A 23,960-nucleotide genomic window follows, 5' to 3' on the forward strand; every position below is an offset into this window, starting at 1 on the left:
AGCCCTTGGTATTTCTCTTGAGAAGTCTGAAGAAGAGGCTTGATCTGAAACATTGCTTGTTCATTCGCACCACAGATACTGCATGACTACTGAGTTCCTCTGCCACTTTGTGTATTTTGCTCAATACTCCAGCATCAGCAGATCCTTATGTCTCCTTTCTTGAGAAAAGATAGATCGTTTGGTTTTTGTCCCTGTAGGTAATTTCACAAGGAGCATCACTGTTATCTTGGTCAATATCACACCTTGCCATTTCATATACATTTTCCTCTACTCTTGAGAAAGGTTGTACTGGTTTTTGATGCTGAGGCAACTTTATAAGTAGCATCTCTGAAATTGTTGGCACGGTCAATATCTCACCTTACCATTTCAGTGCCAAAATAGATGCTACCATTTGCAATAGTCAATACATTTTGAGGGAATCTGAGAAGACTCGAACAAACCCTAGAGAAAATTTTATATCAAGTCAAGTCAAGTTTACTTTATTTGTCACATACACATACAAGATGTGCAGTGAAATGAAAGTGGCAACGCCTGTGGATTGTGCTAAAACTACAAAACAGAATAGAATTTTTTTTAACACAAAAAATAAATGAATACAGTAAATTAGTCCCTGGTGATATAAGAGTTAACAGTCCTGATGGCCTGTGGGAAGAAACTCCGTCTCATCCTCTCTGTTTTCACAGCGTGACAGCAGAGGCGTTTGCCTGAACGTAGCAGCTGAAACAGTCCGTTGCTGTGGTGGTAGGGGTCCCCCATAATGTTGCTGTCTCTGGATCTGCACCAGATGTATAGGTCCTGCAGGGGAGCGAGTGTAGTTCCCATAGTGCGTTCAGCCAAACGCACTACTCTCCGCAGCCTTCCTGTCCTGGGCAGAGCTGTTCCCAAACCAGATTGAGATGTTGCCGGACAAGATGCTTTCTACAGCCCCAGAGTAGAAGCACTGAAGGATCCTCAGAGAGACTCTGAATTTCCTCAGCTGTCTGAGGTGGTAAAGGCGCTGCCTTGCCTTACTCACCAGTACGGCAATGTGTGCTGTCCATGTCAGATCCTCTGTGATGTGGACTCCCAGGTATTTAAAGCTGCTCACCCTACCCACAGTAATCCCATTTATCTCCAGTGGCGTGTACGTCCTCGGATGTTGAGCCCTTCTAAAGTCCACAATCAGCTCCTTAGTTTTTGTGACATTCAAGAGGAGGTTGCTGCCCTGACACCAGAATGCCAGATCAGCCACCTCCTCCTGGTAGGTCTTCTCATCGTTATCGGAGATCAGGCCCACCACCACAGTGTCATCATCAAACTTGATGATGTTGTTGGAGCTGAACCTGGCCACACAGTCATGTGTGTACAGGGAATACAGTAGGGGGCTAGGGACGCAACCCTGGGGGGGGAATCCTGTGTTCAGGGTAAGGGGATTAGATGTATGTCTCCCCTTCTTGACCACTTGGGGCCTGGCGGTGAGAAAGTCCAGGACCCAGGCACACAGGGGAGTGTTAAGCCCCAGTTTCAGCAGCTTCTCAGCAAGTCTGGTGGGGACTATTGTATTGAAAGCTGAACTAAAATCAATGAACAACATCCTCACATAGCCCCCCTTCTGGCAGTCAAGATGAGCGGTTGCAGAACCTGGGAGACCACATCATCCGTGGATCTGTTCGGACGGTATGCGAACTGCAGCGGGTCCAATTTGCGAGAGAGGAAGGCACAGATGTGGTTCTTGATCAGCCTCTCGAAGCATTTCATCACCGAGGTGAGGGCCACCTGGTCGATAGTCATTCAAACAAGCTGGAGAGGCATTCTTTGACACTGGTACGATGATGGATCTTTTGAAGCACGTAGGGACCACGGACTTGGCCAAGGAGAGGTTGAATATTGTGATGAGTACTGGAGCAAGCTGAGTGGCACAAGACTTTAGTACTTGCCCAGATATGCCATCTGGGCCTACAGCTTTCCTATGTCATGCTCGGACACCGAGAATGTGTGCACATCCCCAGCGGTGGATCCCCCTCCAGCCTCGCTGGCGGTGTTGTTTTTAGACGGCAAGCTAGGGGTAATGTTGCCCATCTTGAATCGTGCGTAGAAGGAGTTCAAGTCATCAGCTAGGGAGGTGCCGGCACTTCCGGTTGAGAGGGGGCTTCACCGGTAGTTAGTTACAGTCCGTAGCCCCTGCCAAAGGCGTCTGGTGTCCTGCTGCTCCATCTGCGACTCCATCCTGTCTCTGTACCTCTTTTTTGCGTCCTTCACCACCCTTCGCAGTTGGTAAGACTCTACCTTGTAGTCGTCCATATTGCCAGATTCCAGGCCGGAGTTGTAAGCAGCGGTGCGAGCATTCAAGGCAATGTGAATAGACCTGTCCACCCAGGATTTTTGATTAGGAAAGATACTAACCCTTTCAGTGGGGACGATGTTATCGGCTATTGTTGCAATGAAATCCGTAACCGCTTCCACAAACTCGTTGACGTCTCTGGAACTTGCTTGGAACATATTCCAGTCAACATCGCTCAGCGCATCTTGCAGCATGGCCTCTGAATGGTTTATACTCCGGCAGCAGGAAAATGGCAGCGTGGTCAGATTTTCCAAAAGGAGGAACGGCCTTATAGCCTTTCCTGAATGGCATGTAGCAGTGGTCCAAAGTTCCTTCGCCCCTGGTGACACACGTGATGTACTGGTTTTGATCAAAGATGCACACAGCGTGCTGGAGTAACTCAGTGGGTCAGTCAGCATTTCTGGAGAACATGGATGGGTGACGTTCGGGTTCACTGAGTTACTCCAGCACTTTGCGTCTTGTGCTTGGAGGGATATGGGTCAAGCACGGGAAGATGGGATTTGCTTAGTTGGAGCATTTTGGTCGGCATGGGCAAGATGGGCCAAAAGGCCAGTTTCTGAGCTGTGTGACTCTGTACGAGTTACCGGGCATCATCATGAGGGGTGGTGAAGATGTCCTAATCCCGACTGCGTTGACCATCACCTCGATGGACCTGAAGATATCCGACTCCCTCAGGACTGGCGGCTCTTCTACCCCTCTGTCTGAGCGGGAAAGAGAGGGAAGAAGGCGCGCGGTCGCGCGCGGGGACGTTGGGCACGAGGCGCGCGCGGGATGGGACGGTTGGGCGCGAGGAGCGGGGCGCGCGTGGCAGGAACGTCGGGCGAGCGCGGGGTGGGAGACGGTTGGTTGCGAGGCGCGCGCAGAGATGGGAGTCGGTTGCGAGGCGGGGGGCGCGCGTGATGGGGACGGTCGTTCGCGAGGCGCTGGTCGCGGGAGCGCGCGCGATTGAGCCGGGCGCGCGTCCTCTCCCTCCCTCCCGCCAGCGTTTCCTTCCCCTGTTGCCGGGCGGACTGCGCTGGCGTGAGGGCGGCAGCGGGGAGTCTCACCCTCACTACATGTGTGGCTGTGTGTGTGGGGGAATCTTTATTCTCCCCCTCTCTCCTGACGGGACTGCAAAAAAAAGAGAGGTTAAAAGAAAATCAATCAAATCCGGATAAAACAAACGAAAAGCAAACATGCCGGAGGTGATCACGGTGCAGGAATTTATCTGCGAGACCCAGGAGGACCACAGCTCGCCGACGACCTCCTCCTTCACCACCAAGATGGCAAACTGCAGGAACACGGTAACGGCGCTGGAGGAGGTAAATGCCCCCCCCCCCCTCAGGTTACCCCAGGTCTCTGGCGTACATCCCACCCCCTCCCTGATGCTCCTGCCCTCCCTTTAAATGTCCCTTCTTGGTCACAGGTAGAGAGGGTGCTGAAGAAGGAAGGCTCAGTCTGAGGAAGGGTTCCAACCCTAAACATCGCTTGTCCATTCCCTCCACAGATGGTGCCTGATCTTCTGAATTCCTCCAGCACTTTGTATCTTTTCTTATTTGATGTAGAACGGTTTTGAAATGCTGCCCTTCATCAGTCAGGGCATTAAGTATTGGGTCCTAACCTTTGGTGCTTTCTGTGTGGAGTTGCACACGCTCCCTATGAACGTGTGGGTGCGGGTTTCCTCCTGGTGTTCAGGTTTTCCTCCCACATGCCAAAGTCATACGTTTGTAGGGTAATTGGTCCTCTGTAAATTACCCCTTGTGTGTAGGGAGTGGTTGAAAAAGTGGGATAACATATAACTAGTGTGTACAAGTAAGATACACAAAAAATGCTGGAGTAACTCAGCGTGTCAGGCAGCATTGCTCGAAAAGGAATAATAGGTGATGTTTTGGGTTGAGACCCTTATGTCAGAGTCTGTCTGAAGAACGGTCTTGACCCAAAACGTCACCTATTCCTTCTCTCCAGAGATGCTGCAGAGTTACTCCAGCATTTTGTGTCTATCTTCAGTGTAAGCCTGCATCTAGTCCATTCCTAAACATAGTGTACAGGTGATCGATGGGCCACCATAAGACTCGGTGGGTCAAAAGTCTGTTTCCATTGTTGTATCCTGCCCTCCCCATCATCAGACGGAGACAGGAGCACAGGTTGCCTCGTGGTGCAGTACTTAGTGCCGCACTGTCAAAGGGGCCATCTTCCCGCCCAGATGATAAACCGAGCCCTCGGGTGAATCTAAAGGCAGAGGAATCTTGATTGATTGAAAAATGCAGCATACAAACTGGCCTTTCGGCCCAGCTTGTCCATGCTGATCACCCTTTTTTGCTAGTTCTATGTTATCCCTCATTCTCATCCACTCCCTTCACTCTAAGGGTAATTTAGAGAGGGCCAATTAATCTACAAACCTACATGTCTTTGGGATGTGGGTAACAACTCCACACAGACAACAGCCGATGTCAGGTTTGAAGCTAGGTCTCCGGCTCTATGACACAGCAGCTCTACCAGCTGCGCCACTGTGCCTCCTTAATAAATCAGTGGTGTTAAACATACAATTATAGTGGTATTATATAGTGATACATTATAGCCTGATGATAAATTTTGGAGGGACAGATGATAGAAGATAGAACAGTACAGCACAAGAACAGACCCTCGCCCCACAATGTCCGTGCAGAATATGGCTGGTTTATATGCTGCATTTTTCAATCAGTCATGGTTCCTAACTTAAACTAATCTCCTTTGCCTGCATATTATCCATACCCATCTATTCCCTGCACATTGATGTGCCTACCTAAAAGCCTCTTATATCTGCCCCCACCACCACCCCTGGCAGCACGATCCATTACATTCTGTGTTTTTAAAAAAACTAGCCTCGCAGTTCACCTTTAAACTTTGCCCTTCTCACCTTAGGAGCCATGTGTGCCCTCTAGTCTGACATTTCCACCCTGGGAGAAAGGTTCTGATAGTCTACCCTATCTATGCCTTTCAAAACCTCTTTATACCAAGTCTCCTCTCAACCTGTTATGTTCCAACAGAAACAGTCTAAGTTTATCCAACCCCTCCTTGTAGCTAATCCCCTTTAATCCATCCAGACAGCATTCTGGTAGCTCTCGTCTGCACCCTCTCCAAAGTATCCACATCCTTCCTGTGATGGGGAGACCAGAACTGCACACAATATTGCGAATGCATCCTAACCAAATTCCTCTAAAGCTGCAATGTGACTTCCTGACTCTTATGCTCAATGCATCATGTGGCTTTACCCTTTGCAACATTTAGCCTTGCTGACTGGGGGTGAATTTCTGAACATTTATAGCACTGCAACATAATTTTATTCCATAATGCATATATTAATATTGTGGCCAATTTATCTGATTATCATCCAAAAGCTTGGACAATTCATCTGAGGATGAAGTCCCACCTCACAGGCTGGAGATCCGAAATTCAATAAATGGTAGCGAAATAAATGGAAAGCTATTATCCATACTCCTGAAGTGACCAGATTGTTGTAAAAAAGAACCCATCTGGTTCCCTAATTTGCTTGATAGAAAATCTGCATCTCCTGCCCAGTCTGGTAGATTTGTAACTCCAGCTGAACCAACTGTAGTGGGCAAACTGGGGAGCAGTTAGGTTTGGACAGTAAATTCCTGGTTTGCCATTAAAGTCATGGGATTGCCGTCTGGATTTATGACTATTCATGTTAATAACCTATTCTTAATAACCTATTCTTACTAACTCATGGTGTCGGAGTGTGGGGCAGCTTTGTCTGAGGATCTACTATCATCCAATACAATCACTCTCTCTTAAATTTCTTTTCTTCACTCTGTATCTTTGCTTTCACTCTAACTATTGTACTTGAGTTTGGCTTGATTGTGTTTATGTATACATCTGATCTGATTGGATAGTTTGCAAAACAAAGCTTGTCACTGTACCTCCTGTAGCAAAGATCACTGTACATGTATACACTTATAGTGATCTCCATGTGCCAATAATAAACCTATACCTGTGTTACATAACGTTATGACTCTATACACTTGGACAAATACATGATCGGGAAGGTTTGGAAGGACATGGGGCAGGCACAGGCACAAGGACTAGCTAAGTTAGGCAACTTGAAGTTGGGCAAAAGAGCCTGTTTCCGCATTGTTTAGTTGCATGACTTTATGGCTCGCTATCTACAGTATTTTGCTTTTTGGCTACCTAAGGTGTAGCAAATTTTTGAACTTGCTCCTCTCCATTTCCTTATAGCTAATGCTACTACTAAGCTTTGTGTCATCAATAAATTTAGACGTGTCACGCTTGGACTCCTCATCCAAATCATTGATGTAGATTGTGAACAATTATAGCCCCAGCATTAATCTCTGTGGCCATTATTAGTTACGGCCTCTCAACCCAACAATGGGATATTTTTTCCTACTCTCTATGTTTTGTCTTCATTAACCAACCTTCAATCCACACCTGAAATGTCCCCTATCCATTTTCTCCACAGATGCTGTCTGACCTGCTGAGTTGCACCAGCATTTTGTCCTTTGTATATTAATAAGCATTTGCAGTTCCTTCTTTCTTCAATTCATACTAGTTTAATACCCTCTATTCCATCAACTCAAGTTTACTCTAATAACATCTTTTATGGCACCTTATTGAAAACCTTTTTGAAAAACCAAATGCAGCACATCCGCTGGTTTTCCTGATCTATTTTACTCGTAACAACCTCAATAAAACTCAAATTTGCCAATCATTATTTCCCTTTCACAAATCCACATTGGCTGTGAGCAGTCCTTTTTTTTTTAAAGCATCCTACCATTTTCTTCATAATAGATTTTAGTAATTTCTTTGCTATTGATGCAAGGTTAGCTGATCTGTAGTTTCCTGTTTCTTCTTTCTTAAATAGTTGAGGTTACATTTGCTACTTCTCAATTTGGGGAAGGTATTTGGCAATTTCCGAAGATGACAATTTGCGCATCCCATTATCTTCATTACTATCTCCTACAAATCCTTGGGATGCAAGCTATCAGAATCTAGAATTTAATTTGCTTTGGATCACAATAATTTCTCCAATTTTTTTCACGAATGCTAATATGTTTTCCACTCAGTCTGGACCTGTTGTTCTCTAATATTTCCAGAAGTTTTGTTCTCCACTATTTCCAGGAGTTTTTCTTTGTTCATTCCAAGAAGATTGATGCAAATTATTTGTAGTCCACAAAGTGATGGAGTAATACAGTTGTTCACAGAGCATCTCTGGTGAGAATGAATAGGCAACTGAAGAAGGGTCCAGGACGAAACATTTCCAATCCATGTTCTCTAGAGCTGCTGCCTAACTAGCTAAGTTCCTCCAGCACTTTGCATTCTACACAAGATTCCAGTATCTGCAGTTTCTTGTGTCTACAAATTAGTTTTACCTCTTGTCAATTCCTTACTCCCCATTATAATGGATCACGTGCAAGCAAAGGAGATTAGTTTTAACTTAGCATCATGCTGGGCAGAAGGCCTGTTCCTGTGCTGTACAGTTCTGTGTTCACTTGTCTCAGTCTGTATGAAATTTTATGTATCTGCAGAAATCTTTACAGTCTCTTTTCGTTCCTCACGAGCTTACTTGTGTTCTGCTTTTTTTCATTATCAAATTCTTGGTTCTTCTTTTGGGGAATTTTGAAATCCTATAAACCCTTGGGCTTATTGCTCTGTTTAGACAGGTATGTGCAAAGGAAAGTTTGTAGGGATACGGGTAAAATGGGTAAAATGGGATGGGATCATTAATTTTGTGGGGAGGAAATGGTAAAGTCATAAGGTCATAAGTGTTAGAAGCAGAATTAAGCCATTCTGCCGACCTGGTCTACTGCATCATTTAATCAATGCTGATTTACAGTGCCCTCCATAACATTTGGGACAAAGACCCATCATTTATTTATTTGCCTCTGTACTCCACAATTTGAGATTTGTAATCGAAAAAAATCACATGTGGTTAAAGCACACATTGTCAGATTTTAAAGGGTATTTTTATACATTTTGGTTTCACCATGTAGAAATTGCATCTGGGTTTATACATAGTCCCCCCATTTCAGGGTACCATAATGTTTGGGACACATGGCTTCAAAGGCATTTGTAATTGCTTAGGTATGTTTAATTGCCTCCTTAATGCAGGTAAAAGAGAGCTCTCAGCACCAAATCTTTCCTCCAGTCTTTCCATCACCTTTGGAAACTCTTTTTGCTGTTTATCAACATGAGGACCAAAGTTGTGCCAATGAAAGTCAAAGAAGCTATTATGAGACTGAGAAACAAGAATAAAACTGTTAGAGACACCAGCCAAACCTTAGACTTACCAAAATCAACTGTTTGGAACATCGTTAAGAAGAAAGAGAGCACTGGTGAGCTTACTAATCGCAAAAGATTGACAGTCCACAGCTGATGTCAGAAGAATTCTCTCTAAAATAAACAAAAATCCCCAAACACCTGTCCGACAGATAAGAAACACTTTTCAGGAGTCAGGTGTGGATTTGTCAATGACCACTGTCCGCAGAAGACTTCATGAACAGAAATACAGAGGCTACACTGCAAGATGCAAACCAGTGGTTATCCGCAAAAATAGGATGGCCAAGTTACAGTTTGCCAAGAAGAACTTAAAAGACAAGCAAAGTTCTGGAAAAAGGTCTTGTGGACAGATGAGACGAAGATTAACTTCTATCAGAGTGATGGCAAGAGCAAAGTATGGCGGAGAAAAGGAACTGCCCAAGATCCAAAGCATACCACCTCATCTGTGAAACACGTTGGTGGGGGTGTTATGGCCTGGGCATGTGTGGCTGCTAAAGGTACTGGCTCACTTATCTTCATTGATGATATAACTGCTGATGGTAGTAACATAATGAATTCTGAAATGTGTAGACACATCCTATCTGCTCGTTCAAACAAATGCCTCAAAACTAATTGGCTGGCAGTTCATTCTACAACAAGACAATGATCCCAAATATACTGCTAAAGCAACAAAGGAGTTTTTCAAAGCTAAAAAATGGTCAATTCTTGAATGGCCAAGTCAATCATCGGATCTGAACCCAATTGAGCATGCCTTTAATATGCTGAAGAGAAAACTGAAGGGACTAGCCCCCAAAACATGCATGCTAAAGATGGCTGCAATACAGGCCTGGCAGAGCATCACCAGAGAAGACACTCAGCAACTAGTGATGTTCATGAATCGCAGACTTCAAGCAGTCATTACATGCAAAGGATATGCAACAAAATACTAAACATGACTACTTTCCTTTACATGACATTGCTGTGTCCCAAACATCATGGTGCACTGAAATGGGGGGACTATGTGTAAACACTGTAATTTTTACATGGTGAAACCAAAATGTATAAAAATGGCCTATATTAAAATCTGACAATGTGCGCTTTAACCACATGTGATTTTTTTTCTATTACAAATCTCAAATTGTGGAGTACAGAGGCAAATAAATGAATGATGGGTCTTTGTCCCAAACATTATGGAGGGCATTGTATCTCTCCCTCCTAACCCCATTCTCCTGCCTTCTCCCTTTAACCCCTGACACCTGTACTAATCAAGAATCTTTCTATCTCTGCTTTTAAAATATCCATTGACTTGGCCTCCACAGCCTTCTATGGCAAAGAATTCCACAGATTGTCCACCCTCTGACTAAAGAAATTCTTTCTCATCTTCCTAAATCTTCCTTTAATTCTGAGGCTATGACCTCTAGTCATAGGACTCTCCCACTAGTAGAAACATCCCCCCCCCATCCACTCTATCCAAGCCTTTCACTATTCAGTATATTTCAATGTTCTCCCCCATTCTTCTAAACTCCAGCGAGAACAAGCCCAGAGCCCTCAAACGCTATCACTGTCTACCGCAATCATCGCACTGTCATACACAATAAACGCTATACTATCACTGGCGAATTGGTATTAGGAAAAATATGTGGCTAAAGGCAGATAAGTCTGCTAGACTGGATGGCTTTTATCCTTGCATCTACATACATTAATGACTTGGATGAAGGGATTAAAAGTACCATTAGCAAATTTGCAGATGATACAAAGCTGGGTGGCAGTGTGAACTGCGAGGAAGATGCTATGAGGTTGCAGGGTGACTTGGACAGGTTGTGCGAGTGGGCAGATGCATGGCAGATGCAGTTTAATGTGGATAAGTGTGAGGTTATCCACTTTGGTGGTAAGAATAGTAAGGCAGATTATTATCTGAATGGTGTCAAATTAGGAAAAGGGGACATACAACGAAATCTGGGTGTCCTAGTGCATCAGTCACTGAAAGGAAGCATGCAGGTACAGCAGGCAGTGAAGAAAGCCAATGGAATGCTGGCCTTCATAACAAGAGGAGTTGAGTATAGGAGCAAAGAGGTTTTGTTCAAGATGGCCGCGCCGTTGTGTTTGGCTGCCTGCCACTGTATGTTTCTTTTTTTTTTCCTAATCAGATGTGCAGCACTTTGGTCAACGTGGGTTGTTTTTAAATGTGCTATACAAATAAAATTGACTTGACTTGACTTCTGCAGTTGTACAGGGTCGTAGTGAGACCGCACCTGGAGTACTGTGTGCAGTTTTGGTCTCCAAATTTGAGGACGGATATTCTTGCTATTGAGGGCGTGCAGCGTTGGTTTACTAGGTTAATTCCCGGAATGGCGGGACTGTCATATGTTGAAAGACTGGAGCGACTAGGCTTGTATACAATAGACAATAGGTGCAGGAGTAGGCCATTCAGCCCTTCGAGCCAGCACCGCCATTCAATGCGATCATGGCTGATCACTCTCAATCAGTACCCCGTTCCTGCCTTCTCCCCATACCCCCTCACTCCGCTATCCTTAAGACCTCTATCCAGCTCTCTCTTGAAAGCATCCAACGAACTGGCCTCCACTGCCTTCTGAGGCAGAGAATTCCACACCTTCACCACTCTCTGACTGAAAAAGTTCTTCTTCATCTCTGTTCTAAATGGCCTACTCCTTATTCTTAAACTGTGGCCCCTTGTTCTGGACTCCCCCAACATTGGGAACATGTTTCCTGCCTCTAATGTGTCCAATCCCCTAATTATCTTATATGTTTCAATAAGATTCCCCCTCATCCTTCTACATTCCAGTGTATACAAGCCTAATTGCTCCAGCCTTTCAACATACGACAGTCCCGCCATTCCGGGAATTAACCTAGTGAACCTACGCTGCACGCCCTCAATAGCAAGAATATCCTTCCTCAAATTTGGAGACCAAAACTGCACACAGTACTCCAGGTGCGGTCTCACCAGGGCCCGGTACAACTGTAGAAGGACCTCTTTGCTCCTATACTCAACTCCTCTTGTTATGAAGGCCAACATTCCATTGGCTTTCTTCACTGCCTGCTGTACCTGCATGCTTCCTTTCAGTGACTGATGCACTAGGACACCTAGATCTCGTTGAACATCCCCTCTTCCTAACTTGACACCATTCAGATAATAATCTGCCTTTCTATTCTTACTTCCAAAGTGAATAACCTCACACTTATCTACATTAAACTGCATCTGCCATGTATCCGCCCACTCACACAACCTGTCCAAGTCGCCCTGCAGCCTTATTGCATCTTCCTCACAATTCACACTACCCCCCAGCTTAGTATCATCTGCAAATTTGCTAATGGTACTTTTAATCCCTTCATCTAAGTCATTAATGTATATCGTAAATAGCTGGGGTCCCAGCACCGTACCTTGCGGTACCCCACTGGTCACTGCCTGCCATTCCGAAAGGGACCCATTTATCCCCACTCTTTGCTTTCTGTCTGTCAACCAATTTTTTATCCATGTCAGTACCCTACCCCCAATACCATGTGCTCTAATTTTGCCCACTAATCTCCTATGTGGGACCTTGTCGAAGGCTTTCTGAAAGTCGAGGTACACCACATCCACTGACTCTCCCCTGTCAATTTTCCTAGTTACATCCTCAAAAAATTCCAGTAGATTTGTCAAGCATGATTTCCCCTTCGTAAATCCATGCTGACTCGGAACGATCCTGTTACTGCTATCCAAATGCTCAGCAATTTCGTCTTTTATAATTGCCTCCAGCATCTTCCCCACCACTGATGTCAGACTAACTGGTCTATAATTACCCGTTTTCTCTCTCCCTCCATTCTTAAAAAGTGGGATAACATTTGCTATCCTCCAATCCACAGGAACTGATCCTGAATGTATAGAACATTGAAAAATGATCTCCAATGCTTCCACTATTTCTAGAGCCACCTCCTTAAGTACCCTGGGGATTTATCAGCCTTCAGTCCCATCAGTCTACCCAAAACCATTTCCTGCCTAATGTGGATTTCCTTCAGTTCCTCCATCACCCTAGGTTCTCCGGCCCCTAGAACATTTGGGAGATTGTGTGTATCTTCCTCAGTGAAGACAGATCCAAAGTAACGGTTTAACTCGTCTGCCATTTCTTTGTTCCCCATAATAAATTCCCCTGCTTCTGTCTTCAAGGGACCCACATTTGCCTTGACTATTTTTTTCCTCTTCACGTACCTAAAAAAACTTTTGCTATCCTCCTTTATATTATTGGCTAGTTTACCCTCGTACCTCATCTTTTCTCCCCGTATTGCCTTTTTAGTTAACTTTTGTTGCTCTTTAAAAGAGTCCCAATACACTGGAATTTAGGATGAGAGGGGATCTTATCGAAACATATAAGATTATTAAGGGGTTGGACACGTTAGAAGCAGGAAACATGTTTCCAATATTGGGGGAGTCCAGAACCAGGGGCCACAGTTTAAGAATAAGGGGTAGGCCATTTAGAACGGAGATGAGGAAAAACTTTTTCAGTCAGAGAGTTGTAAATCTGTGGAATTCTCTGCCTCAGAAGGCAGTGGAGGCCAATTCTCTGAATGCATTCAAGAGAGAGCTAGATAGAGCCCTTAAGGATAGCAGAGTCAGGGGGTATGGGGAGAAGGCAGGAACGGGATACTGATTGAGAATGATCAGCCATGATCACATTGAATGGTGGTGCTGGCTCAAAGGGCTGAATGGCCTACTCCTGCACCTATTGTCTATTGTCTAAGAGGTGTCTGCAGAGAGAATGAATGCATTAGTTATCTTCCAAAAATCTTTCATTCCTGGAATGTGTCCGAAGATTAGAAAACTACCAATGTAACTTTTTAAAAATGGAGAAAGGCAACAAGGGCTAACTGAGCTGAATAGCCTGATAGCCTGGAAAAATGTTAGAATCAATTATTAAGAAAGTAATAGCAACGCATTTGGAAAATCCTAATCTAATTTAAAAAATGTTAACTTTGTTCACGAAGGGGAAATTGCATCTGATAAATTTATGAGAATTTATGGAGGAAGTCACGACCAAGTGGATGGTAAATTTATTATATATGGACTTTCGAAAGGCATTTGACAAGGTGTCTCACAACAGGTTAGGCCACAAGATGTGAAGCAGTGAGTGGACAGAATGGATGATTTCCAGATTAGGAGATTATGACAAATAGAGTATTGCAGTGATCAGTAGATGAACTACAACTGTTCACAGTGCATTATTATGACTTAGTTTAGAGATACAGCATGGAAACAGGCCCTTTAGCCGACCGAATCTGTGCCAACCAGCGTTCACCTGCACACTCGTTCTATCCTACACACTAGTGACAATTTGCAGAAGCCAATTAACCTACGACCCTGCATGTCTTTGGAATGTGGGAGGAAACTGGAACACCTGAAGGAAACCCACGCGGTCACTGGGAGCACATACAAACTCTGTACAGACAGCATTGATCCTAGGTCACTGACGTTGTAAGGCAGCAACTCTACCGCTGCACTACTGTGCCGCCCCTTGGAGGAAGGAAGTGAATGTACATTGGCCAAATTTGCAAATGACACAAAAATAAGTCAGAAAGCAAGTTGCAAGGAGAAAACAAACGGAGATAATTTAAGATTAGGTGACCGGAGAGAAGGTTGGCCATTGTATCAAGTGTGAAATTGTGCTGTGTTTATTTTGGATGAATTGATGCAAGAATAGCATTTAAATGAAGATGTCTTACAGAAAGCTTCAGCAGAAAGGAATTTAGAGGTGCTCTTGCATGAAAAAATAAAGCTATCATGCAGCAATAAATTGGAAAGATGAGGAATGTTGGATCTTATTTCAAGTGGCTTAGAGTATAAATGTAGTTGAGGCTTACTTCACCTGAAAATGTTCCCCCTATTTAAAGAATATATTATTTAATTGGGAGTGGTTCAGAGAACATTCATCAAGTTGATCTGTGACATGGAAAAGTTTTTTGACGAGGCTTGGCTATACAGATTGGAATCTATTCATTGGAGATTAGAAGAATGAGAGGCGATCTTATTGAAACCTAAGAATCTTAGGGGGCTACACGGTAAATGCTGACTGAACAGTTCTTCACACGAGAGAGTCTAAAACCAGAGTGCAAAGTATCAGAGTAGGGGTCGCCTATTCAAGATTCTCTCTCGGAGAGTTGTGAGTCTTTAGAACACTTTGCCACAGAGAACTGTGGGCACGTATTTTTAAGGCTAAGATAGATAAATTTCTAATCAGTAAGGTAATGAAGATTAAGAGAAATGAGGAGAGTGGACGAAGAATGTCTGATCAACTGTGATCCATTGAGTGGCAGAGCAGCTCAGGGAACTAAATAATCTATTCTTATTCCTATTTATGGCATTAATTCTGTAGATGTTAGCCATTACTTTATTTGTTATTGTACCTTTTAACGTAATCTCAATCTACCATAGTCCATTCATGTATCATACTTTTATAGTTCGCTTGTTTGTTAGATTTAACACTCTGGTTTCAGATTTAATTCTATGTGAAATTATATCAAATAATCAGCTTGGTCTCAAGGCCCCTTAATTATCAGATTGCTAATTAATCTATATTGACAATACTAAATCTAAAATAGTCTGCAGTACCACACTGATTGGAACATTATTTTTTTGTACTCTCTGTGAATTTGTCCTCCACACTATTACTGTTCATATGGCCGCCCTGCCTATAAGTACAGTAGATTGATGTCTCCCGTGACTTATTGCATTAATCTTGTTAAATGATCTGTCTAGTTTCCTGATTTATAGATTGTCGCTACCATTAGGGAACATGTGGACCATTCCCACCCTTTGCTCTTTTATTTTAATTTCACCCAAACCAGTCTACTTACATTTCTGAGCTAAGATCCTCCCATCCTTTTCTTATCGCAGCTATGTCTCCCTTTCCATAAACCAAACATTTAAATTAAGATGTAAGTGTCCTGAAATATTTAATTCACAGCCTTTGTTACTCCCATATCTCTACAATGTGAGCTTTTAGATCATATTCATTTATATGCAACATTAATTCATCCACCTTGCTCTGAATACTGCAAGCATCCAAATAAAGAGCCTTTAATTTTGTATATAGTTGTACACTAATAGGAAGTATACTTTTAATCTGTATCCTTAATCACTTCCTGCCAGACTCTTGCTATCATTACCAATTTCACTACCGTAACTACAACTTTTGTCTTAACTTTAGAAATTTTTGCCTCAACAGGACTGGCCCTCCTTCCTAACCAACTATTTACCTTAAAGTGGAGGCACAACTGCAATTGCTGGAATCTTGAGCAAAATATAGGTTCCTTTTACCCAGCGACACAGTGGTGCAGCAGTAGAGTTGCTACCTCTCAGCACCAGAGACCTGGGTTTGATCAGGATCTTGGTTGCTGTCTATGTGGAGCTTATATGTTCTCCATGTGACTACATGGATTTTCTCCCAAATTCCAAAGATGTGCAGGTTTGAAGGTTAATTGGTTACAGTAAATTGCCCCTAGCATATAGGATGCAAAACTAGGATAACATAGAACTAGTGTATGGGTAATCATTGTGTAGGAGGGAACTGAATCAAATCCACCCAAAACTTCATCCTCAACATTGATGGTCTCCCAGTATCCACCTCACCTCACATCCGGAATCTTGGAATCATCCTTGATCAAACCCTCTCCTTCGACAAACACATCAAACACATCACAAAGACAGCCTTCTTCCACCTCAAAAACATTGCCCGTCTCCGTCCATCCCTCTCCTCCACAGCTGCAGAAACCCTCATCCACGCCTTCATCACCTCCCGTCTGGACTACTGCAACAGCCTCCTCTATGGCGCACCCTCAAAAATCATCAATAAACTTCAATACATTCAAAACTCCGCTGCCCGTCTACTCACACACACCTCGATCCGTGACCATATCACCCCCGCCCTTTATAAACTCCACTGGCTCCCCATCCCCCAGAGAATCCAGTACAAAATCCTCCTCATAACCTACAAAGCCCTCCATAACCTGGCCCCATCCTACCTGACCGACCTCCTCCACAGGCACACTCCCACCTGCACCCTCCGCTCTGCCGCTGCCAATCTCCTATCCCCCCACATCCGGACTAAACTCAGATCCTGGGGGGACAGGGCTTTCTCCATCGCTGCTCCCACCCTATGGAACTCACTACCCCAAACCGTTAGAGACTCCCCCACACTCACCACATTCAAAACATCGCTGAAGTCTCACCTGTTCAGTACTGCCTTCAACCACTGAAGGTCACCTCACCTACTGTCTCCTTTCTCTGTTCATTTATTTATTTACTTATTTATCTATTTATTAATTTCCCTATGTTCTCAAAATCTCTGTAAAGCGTCTTTGAGTATATGAAAAGCGCTATATAAATAAAATGTATTATTATTATTATTATTAACTACAGATGCTGGTTTAAACCAAAGATAGACACAAAAAGTTGGAGTAACTCATCGTGACAGACAGCATCTCTGAAGAAAAGGAATGGGTGACGTTTAGGGTCAAGACCCTTCTTTAGACTGAGAGTCGGGGGAAAGGGAAACAAGAGATATAGATGATGATTTAGAGAGATATAGAACAAAAGAATGAAAGATATGCAAAAAGGTAACGATGATAAAGGAAACAGGCCATTGTTAACAATGGTTAATCTTTCATTCATTTGTTCTATATCTCTCGAGATCACTGTCTATATCTCATTTCCATTTCCAATGACTCTCAGTCTGAAGTAGAGTCCTGACCTGAAACATTACCTTTTCCTTTTCTCCAGAGATTCTCTCTGACCCGCTGAGTTATTCTAGCTTTTTGTGTCTATTTTATGGTTGATTGTTGGTCGGAGTGAGCTGAAGGGCCTGTTTCCACGCTGTACCTCTAAAACTAAAACTTGCATGGCCCTGATTCACCAATGATATTCATCTTATTAAACGGTGGAGCAAGCTAATGGGCTCTTCATGCTTCTGTTTAATTATATTCTTATGTTCTTTTAGTAACCTTTTTCATTCTGCAATTTTATGAATTCTTATATTATTGTGTATTAATGTAATCATTCCATTGCTGATCTTACTAATCTTATTGTTCTGGTTGGCTAGAATACTTTCATATTATATTGACTGCAAATAGCCGCTTCGGTATTAGATAAATGTATTTCTGAAATCCTAAAATAATTAAAAGCCTGCTGGTTGGTGCAGACCCTTGAGCCAAAAGGTCTGTTTCCGTGATGTAAAGTCTAAAATTTGGTGTGAAGTAGGGAAGGTCCACATCTCTTTCACATAACAAAGTAATAATCCACTGCAGGTAGTTCTGCCATAGTCCCATTCCCAAGGAAAGCTTGCTTTATAGGAAGTTGCGTTAGAAAAACAATTATGTCCATAAGGAAAGTGGGTTAAGAGCTGGAGAGTTTCAGATTTGCAATAACAAAATTATTTTTCCTGCAAGACTTTTAGGAATAAAGGTCTTTTTAATAGCTCTGTTTCTTTTTTTTGTGAAAGCAAGCATAAAATACTAAAGGCCGATTACTACATTGTTTATTCGAGTATCATTGCGCATGTGTCAATATAAACAATTGCTTGTCAATTTCAGTGACCACCCAGGGTGAAACCAGCAGCTATTTTCTCAGGATACAATGGTTTCTGGTTACAGCTTTTTTCCCCAGACTGTTTTTTCCCAAGACAGTTTTTTTTTCAGGTTGTGAATTTCCAAAATAACTTTTAATGATTCACTAGTTCCCATTTGAAATAGTTATAACTAATTTGGCTCACGTGTTCCCTCTAATTAATCAGTTTTGTTATATCCAATTATTGCTATGGAAACACACACCATAACAGAATTGCCTATACGATTATAATATTTCCAGGACAATTAACTTTGAAAGTTAAAATATCAACCATACCAAGTAAGGTTTTAAAATGTTGCAAGACAGTGGAAATGCTGGACAGTCTTTAAAATCCTATGTTAACATATTATTGAATGTTTTCTGAAGCATCCAAAAGGTATATTGTCCTCCCTTGTCCAGTCCCTTCCCACCTTCATCCGGGACACCTTATAAGACAATAGACAATAGACAATAGGTGCAGGAGTAGGCCATTCAGCCCTTCGAGCCAGCACCGCCATTCAATGCGATCATGGCTGATCACTATCAATCAGTACCCCGTTCCTGCCTTCTCCCCATACCCCCTCACTCCGCTATCCTTAAGAGCTCTATCCAGCTCTCTCTTGAAAGCATCCAACGAACTGGCCTCCACTGCCTTCTGAGGCAGAGAATTCCACACCTTCACCACCCTCTGACTGAAAAAGTTCTTCCTCATCTCCGTTCTAAATGGCCTACCCCTTATTCTCAAACTGTGGCCCCTTGTTCTGGACTCCCCCAACATTGGGAACATGTTATCTGCCTCTAATGTGTCCAATCCCCTAATTATCTTATATGTTTCAATAAGATCCCCCCTCATCCTTCTAAATTCCAGTGTATACAAGCCCAATCGCTCCAGCCTTTCAACATACGACAGTCCCGCCATTCCGGGAATTAATCTAGTGAACCTACGCTGCACACCCTCCATAGCAAGAATATCCTTCCTCAAATTTGGAGACCAAAACTGCACACAGTACTCCAGGTGCGGTCTCACCAGGGCCCGGTACAACTGTAGAAGGACCTCTTTGCTCCAACATTCCAAAAACATCCAAGTCCTGGCTTCCCCCTACTGCCTCACCTTTATCAAATGGAACATCAAGTTCCTTTACCCCTTCTCCATCACAAATGCGTCAGTTCTTAATTTCTCCTTAAAACAGACACCCGTTCAGTTCCCTTAAACAATCTTTCCCCATGCCTGATGGAACTTTCCTTGCCCTCAACTACTTTACTTTTGATACCTCACTTTCTTCAAGTCAAAGGTGGAGCCATGAGCTCTAGCTATGTCAGTCTTCGTAGAAAAGAGGAACTACAGATGCTGATTTACAAAAAAAGACACATAGTGCTGGTGCAACACAGCAGGTCAGGCAGTATCCCTGGAAAACATAGATAGGTGACATTTAGGGTCGGGACCCTTCTCAAATTCAATTGGACCTTCTTTGACATCTCTCCACTGTCTCCAAAGACATCTACTACAAACCCATTGACTCCCACAACTACCTTTACTACAACCTCTCTCTCCCAAGAGGCTTCATTTTAGCATTTGAATGCCATTTCATATAAATTGGCTCAGTCGTATATTACTCTGAAACTCAGTCTTCACATAAGGAGAAGCTACAAGTGCCATTGCAATAACCCTATCTTTTATTTGTGTTGTTAAGATGCAGGTCATTACAGTATAATGATTACAAGTTGCTGTGCTCTTTTCATTTGTTTTATTTTTCTGATAATAATTAATTGAGGATGTGGCAGCCAAAACAGAGCATTATCAGATCAGATATCGCACTTTGTGAATTGGGCAGCATTTGAATAGTCTGCTTCCAAGAACTCCATGGGGAGCCCATTCATTGATTCATCAAATGCCTGGTAAAATAACGTGCCTAAAGACTATAGTGAAGAAAGGGACAAGTATGGATATGAGGAGCAGTGCACAAAATCCTCACAGCTCCTGCTGAATTTACTGTCAGAACCGTTAAATGTGTGGTGTTATTTCTTTCCTGGTAGATGATCAGATAGGTTAACTAGGCAGAAAAGCCAGCGATAAAAGGCCATAGCTACAGACTGCAGAAACATGGAACTGCAGATGCTGGTTTACAAAAAAGGGCACAAATAACTCAGCCAGTCAGGCAGCATCTCTGGAGAACATTTAACAGGTAATGTTTTGGTCGGGACCCTTCTGTCTGAAGGAGGGTCCTGACCCGAAATGTCACTCGATGTTCTACAGAATGCTGCCTGACCCGCTGAGTTATTTGTGTTACTCCAGTATTTTGTCTTTTTCACAGCTACAGACTATTGTGGAAGCTCCCAGGCAACTGAAACATGGAAATGGTCGCAGCCTGATGGAGTGTGTTGGTGGCGGGGGGATAGGGGTGAGGAGGTGGTTATCACGATGAAATCAAAGAGTGAGAGGTAATGAAATATTTTTACAAACAGGACAGAGACCTGCACGTAAACCATACTGCCAAATGTATGGCTTACAATGCATTACAGTCACACATTTTAATTTTAACATTTAGTTTAATATGCAGGTTAGAATCCTATGGTGTACAAACAATCCTGATTCCTATTTCAAGATGGAATTGGTTTGTAAGCCCCAGGCTGATGGATGAATGACTAGATATGACAGTTTACATCATTGCTGCAGCCTTTTTTTGCATGCCAGTTGTCCATTACATGCTAATATTTATTGTCTAGCATAATTATTTTAAATGGCCAATTCTTTACATTCACACATTCAACAGTGCATTTAAAAATAGAAAATCTGCAGTGATTGCAATATATAACCATTAATAACTCTCAAACCAAATTGGACATAGTAAAAGATGGTTCGGATTTTTTTTTTAAAAGGCAAAGTATTTAAAATAATTATTATCTGCATATGGGTGGCTGATTAACTGAATGGGGAAAGTCGCCTTTTGTGATCAGAAGTTTTATTGATTTGCAAGGTGAATAGTTACTGGATAAATATCAGCATTATTGCAGTGATGACACAAATAGAAAACGATAATGTTTTCTATGTTTCTTTCATCACTGAAAAGTTCATTGCTTATTGCGGGCACCGTCGCATGCGGTCCCCAGGTTTGCTACATGTATTTAGAAGCACATAATACTAAATTAAGTAAAGTCATTTGAAGATACCACAAAATACTTGTGTTTAACCAAGGACATTTGACAGGTAGATTGGAGTTTGACAGTCAGGTAAGTGTGGGAATTTTCGTGATGTTTATGGCCATCAGCGATTACATTTAAAGTAGGCGCCCAACCCAGATATGCAACCCAGAAACCAGATATGCATCTCCCGTACATTTTCAAAGAATGCCCACACTACGCACAAAAATCCATTTAACCACTTTTAAAATTAAATTTCTTAATACTGCTATTGGTAAACTGGAAGTCAATCCAGTTTATGCCTTGTTACCGTGAAGCTTGGTTTTCAAGTAACCTGCGCAAGATGTTATATTTCAAAACTCTCAAGTACTTACCGACTTGTCAGTGATTTCAGCGAAAATTTGGACGCCGGAGAAGAATTGACAGCATGGGAATTTCGCGATGTTTCCGAAGACGGTGTAATCTCGACCTGACTCGGCATTGTCGTGGTTATTGTGGTCGGGTAAAAGAAAATTTTGGCGATCTGCTACGACTTTGACAGTCGCCGGCAGTTGCCTACAAAATCGCCTAAGTGGGACAGGCCCTTAAGACTGGTCAACGAACTGGGAAGGGGGAGGGTGTAGAAAGGAGGTGTAGAAAGGAACTGCAGATGCTGGTTTAAACCGCAGATCGACACAAAAAGTTGGAGTAACTGATCAGTCTGAAGAAGGGTCTCGACACGAAACGTCACCTATTCCTTCTCTCCAGAGATGCTTCTTGTTCTGCTGAGTTGCTCCAACATTTTGTGTCTATCTTAGAAGAAAAATAAGGTTGCCTGTCAACATCAGATTGAACAAAAATCTGAGCAAACCTTCATGCCCTGGGGAAATGGACAGGCAGAGAGTATCTTGGGAAGAGAATTTAAAAGATTTGCTTCAGCGTGAAGACATTTCATCTTAATACTGGATAACCGATTCTTTGCTTTAAGACTATGACCCTTGGTAATAAACACTCCATCCTCCCTTTTGAACTCCATAAAAAAATTGTGTTTCAACAAGATCACATCCCATTCCTCTAAGCTCCAGGCTAAAGGCCAAGTCTGTTTCCTTTCTCCTTCCACCTCAGGAATCAATCTATTTAACTTTTGTTACCCTCCAATTGTCCCAGAAGTCCTTGGGTAGTGAGACCAGACCGGCACACAGTATGTCAGTGTGTAGGACGGAACTGCAGATGCTGGTTTAAACTGAAGATAGACATAAAATGCTGGAGTAACTCAGCGGGACTGGCAGCATCTCTGGAGAGAAGTCAAGTCAAGTCAAGTCAATTTATTTGTATAGCACATTTAAAAACAACCCACGTTGACCAAAGTGCTGCACATCTGACTAGGAAAAAAAAGAAACATACAGTGGCAGGCAGCCAAACACAACGGCGCGGCCATCTTGAACAAAATGTTAATTCAATCACCCACAGTCCAACAATAAAAGCACTAAACAGGCACCCAAATTACCCAACCCCAAAAACCCCCCAAAACACAGTCCAACAATAGAAGCATTAAATAGGCATTCAAATCACACACCCCAAAACCCCTAAAAACACAGTCCAACAATAAAAGCATCAAACAGGCACTCAAACCACCCAACCCCAAAAACACACAAAAAAAGAAACATCCATCAAAGAAACATCCATCACAGTGAGTCTCCTCCAGTCCTCTCCTCACTGTGATGGAAGGCCACAATGTCTTTCCCTTCTCCTGCTGTCCTCGCCCGCAGTCAGGTTGTTGTGGTTGCAGGCCGCACCGGACGGTCCACAAGGAATGAGAGTGACGTTTCGGGATCTAGACCCTTCTTCAGACTGGAGTCTCGACCCCCCTCTCGACCCGAAACGTCACTCACAGTATTCCTGTTGCAGTTTCACAAGGGCCTAAAGTAATTGCAGAAAGAAGTCATTACCCTTCTACACAATTTCTCTTTAAGTATAGACCAACATACCATTTGCCTTCCTTATTACTTTCTCACATTTTCAGATGGCTTGTGATAGGTTGGATTTATGTTGCCATTTAGTTTTATATCCAAGCAGAACTCTATCACTGCTAATACAAGACTAATGACGCTGTAATTGCTAGATACTTTCATGTATCATTTCTTGAAATATGTGGGCTTAATTCCAATTTTATAAGAATTCGTGAATTCCTCCTGTTGTCATTAAGATTATTCAGTGGACAGTTTAGGCATTAGGATTTGTTTATAATGGGAACTGGGAATGATGTTAAGCATTACACTTCAGGATAGGATGTTGTAGGCTTGAATTTGAAATTTAAAAAATGCTTTAAAATAATGGCAGCACTGAAACCGAATGAGGAAATACACAGTTGCACTTCATGGTCTTATGGGATTTGTAAAGCTATTTCAACAGCGGAGGGGTTTGGGCTTTATCTTTCCATATATGGTGATAAAGGCCATTTGGCAAAGAGCCAGTCACATCATTGAAGTTCCTGAACAGAGTTCAAAATTAAGACTATCTTTACTCCCTGTTCACTGTACTCTAATAATTGTTTCTTGTTTGCTTGTACGTCATTGTACTTTATAAGGAACCAGGCAATTTCCTCAATTCATCTTTTCAATGTGTCGTTTGTGTTCGCACTTTGATATCGACTGTGTTCATTCTTGTTACAAAACCCCACCA

The 23,960-nt window shown here is 42.8% G+C and overlaps 1 protein-coding gene across 1 annotated transcript in view; it reads left to right on the top strand.

The window, feature by feature from the left end:
* The first annotated feature begins 3,149 nt into the window (after positions 1-3,149).
* unm_sa1614 (un-named sa1614) overlaps positions 3,150-23,960 on the top strand; it is a 102,081-nt gene continuing 81,270 nt past the window's right edge. The window contains exon 1 of the mRNA XM_078418853.1: positions 3,150-3,621. Within this exon, the coding sequence (XP_078274979.1) occupies positions 3,496-3,621 (126 nt within the window). The 5' untranslated portion in view covers positions 3,150-3,495. The remainder of the gene's footprint in view (positions 3,622-23,960) is intronic.

Source organism: Rhinoraja longicauda, chromosome 22 (genome assembly GCF_053455715.1).
Source record: "Rhinoraja longicauda isolate Sanriku21f chromosome 22, sRhiLon1.1, whole genome shotgun sequence".
Taxonomy (NCBI): domain Eukaryota; kingdom Metazoa; phylum Chordata; class Chondrichthyes; order Rajiformes; family Arhynchobatidae; genus Rhinoraja; species Rhinoraja longicauda.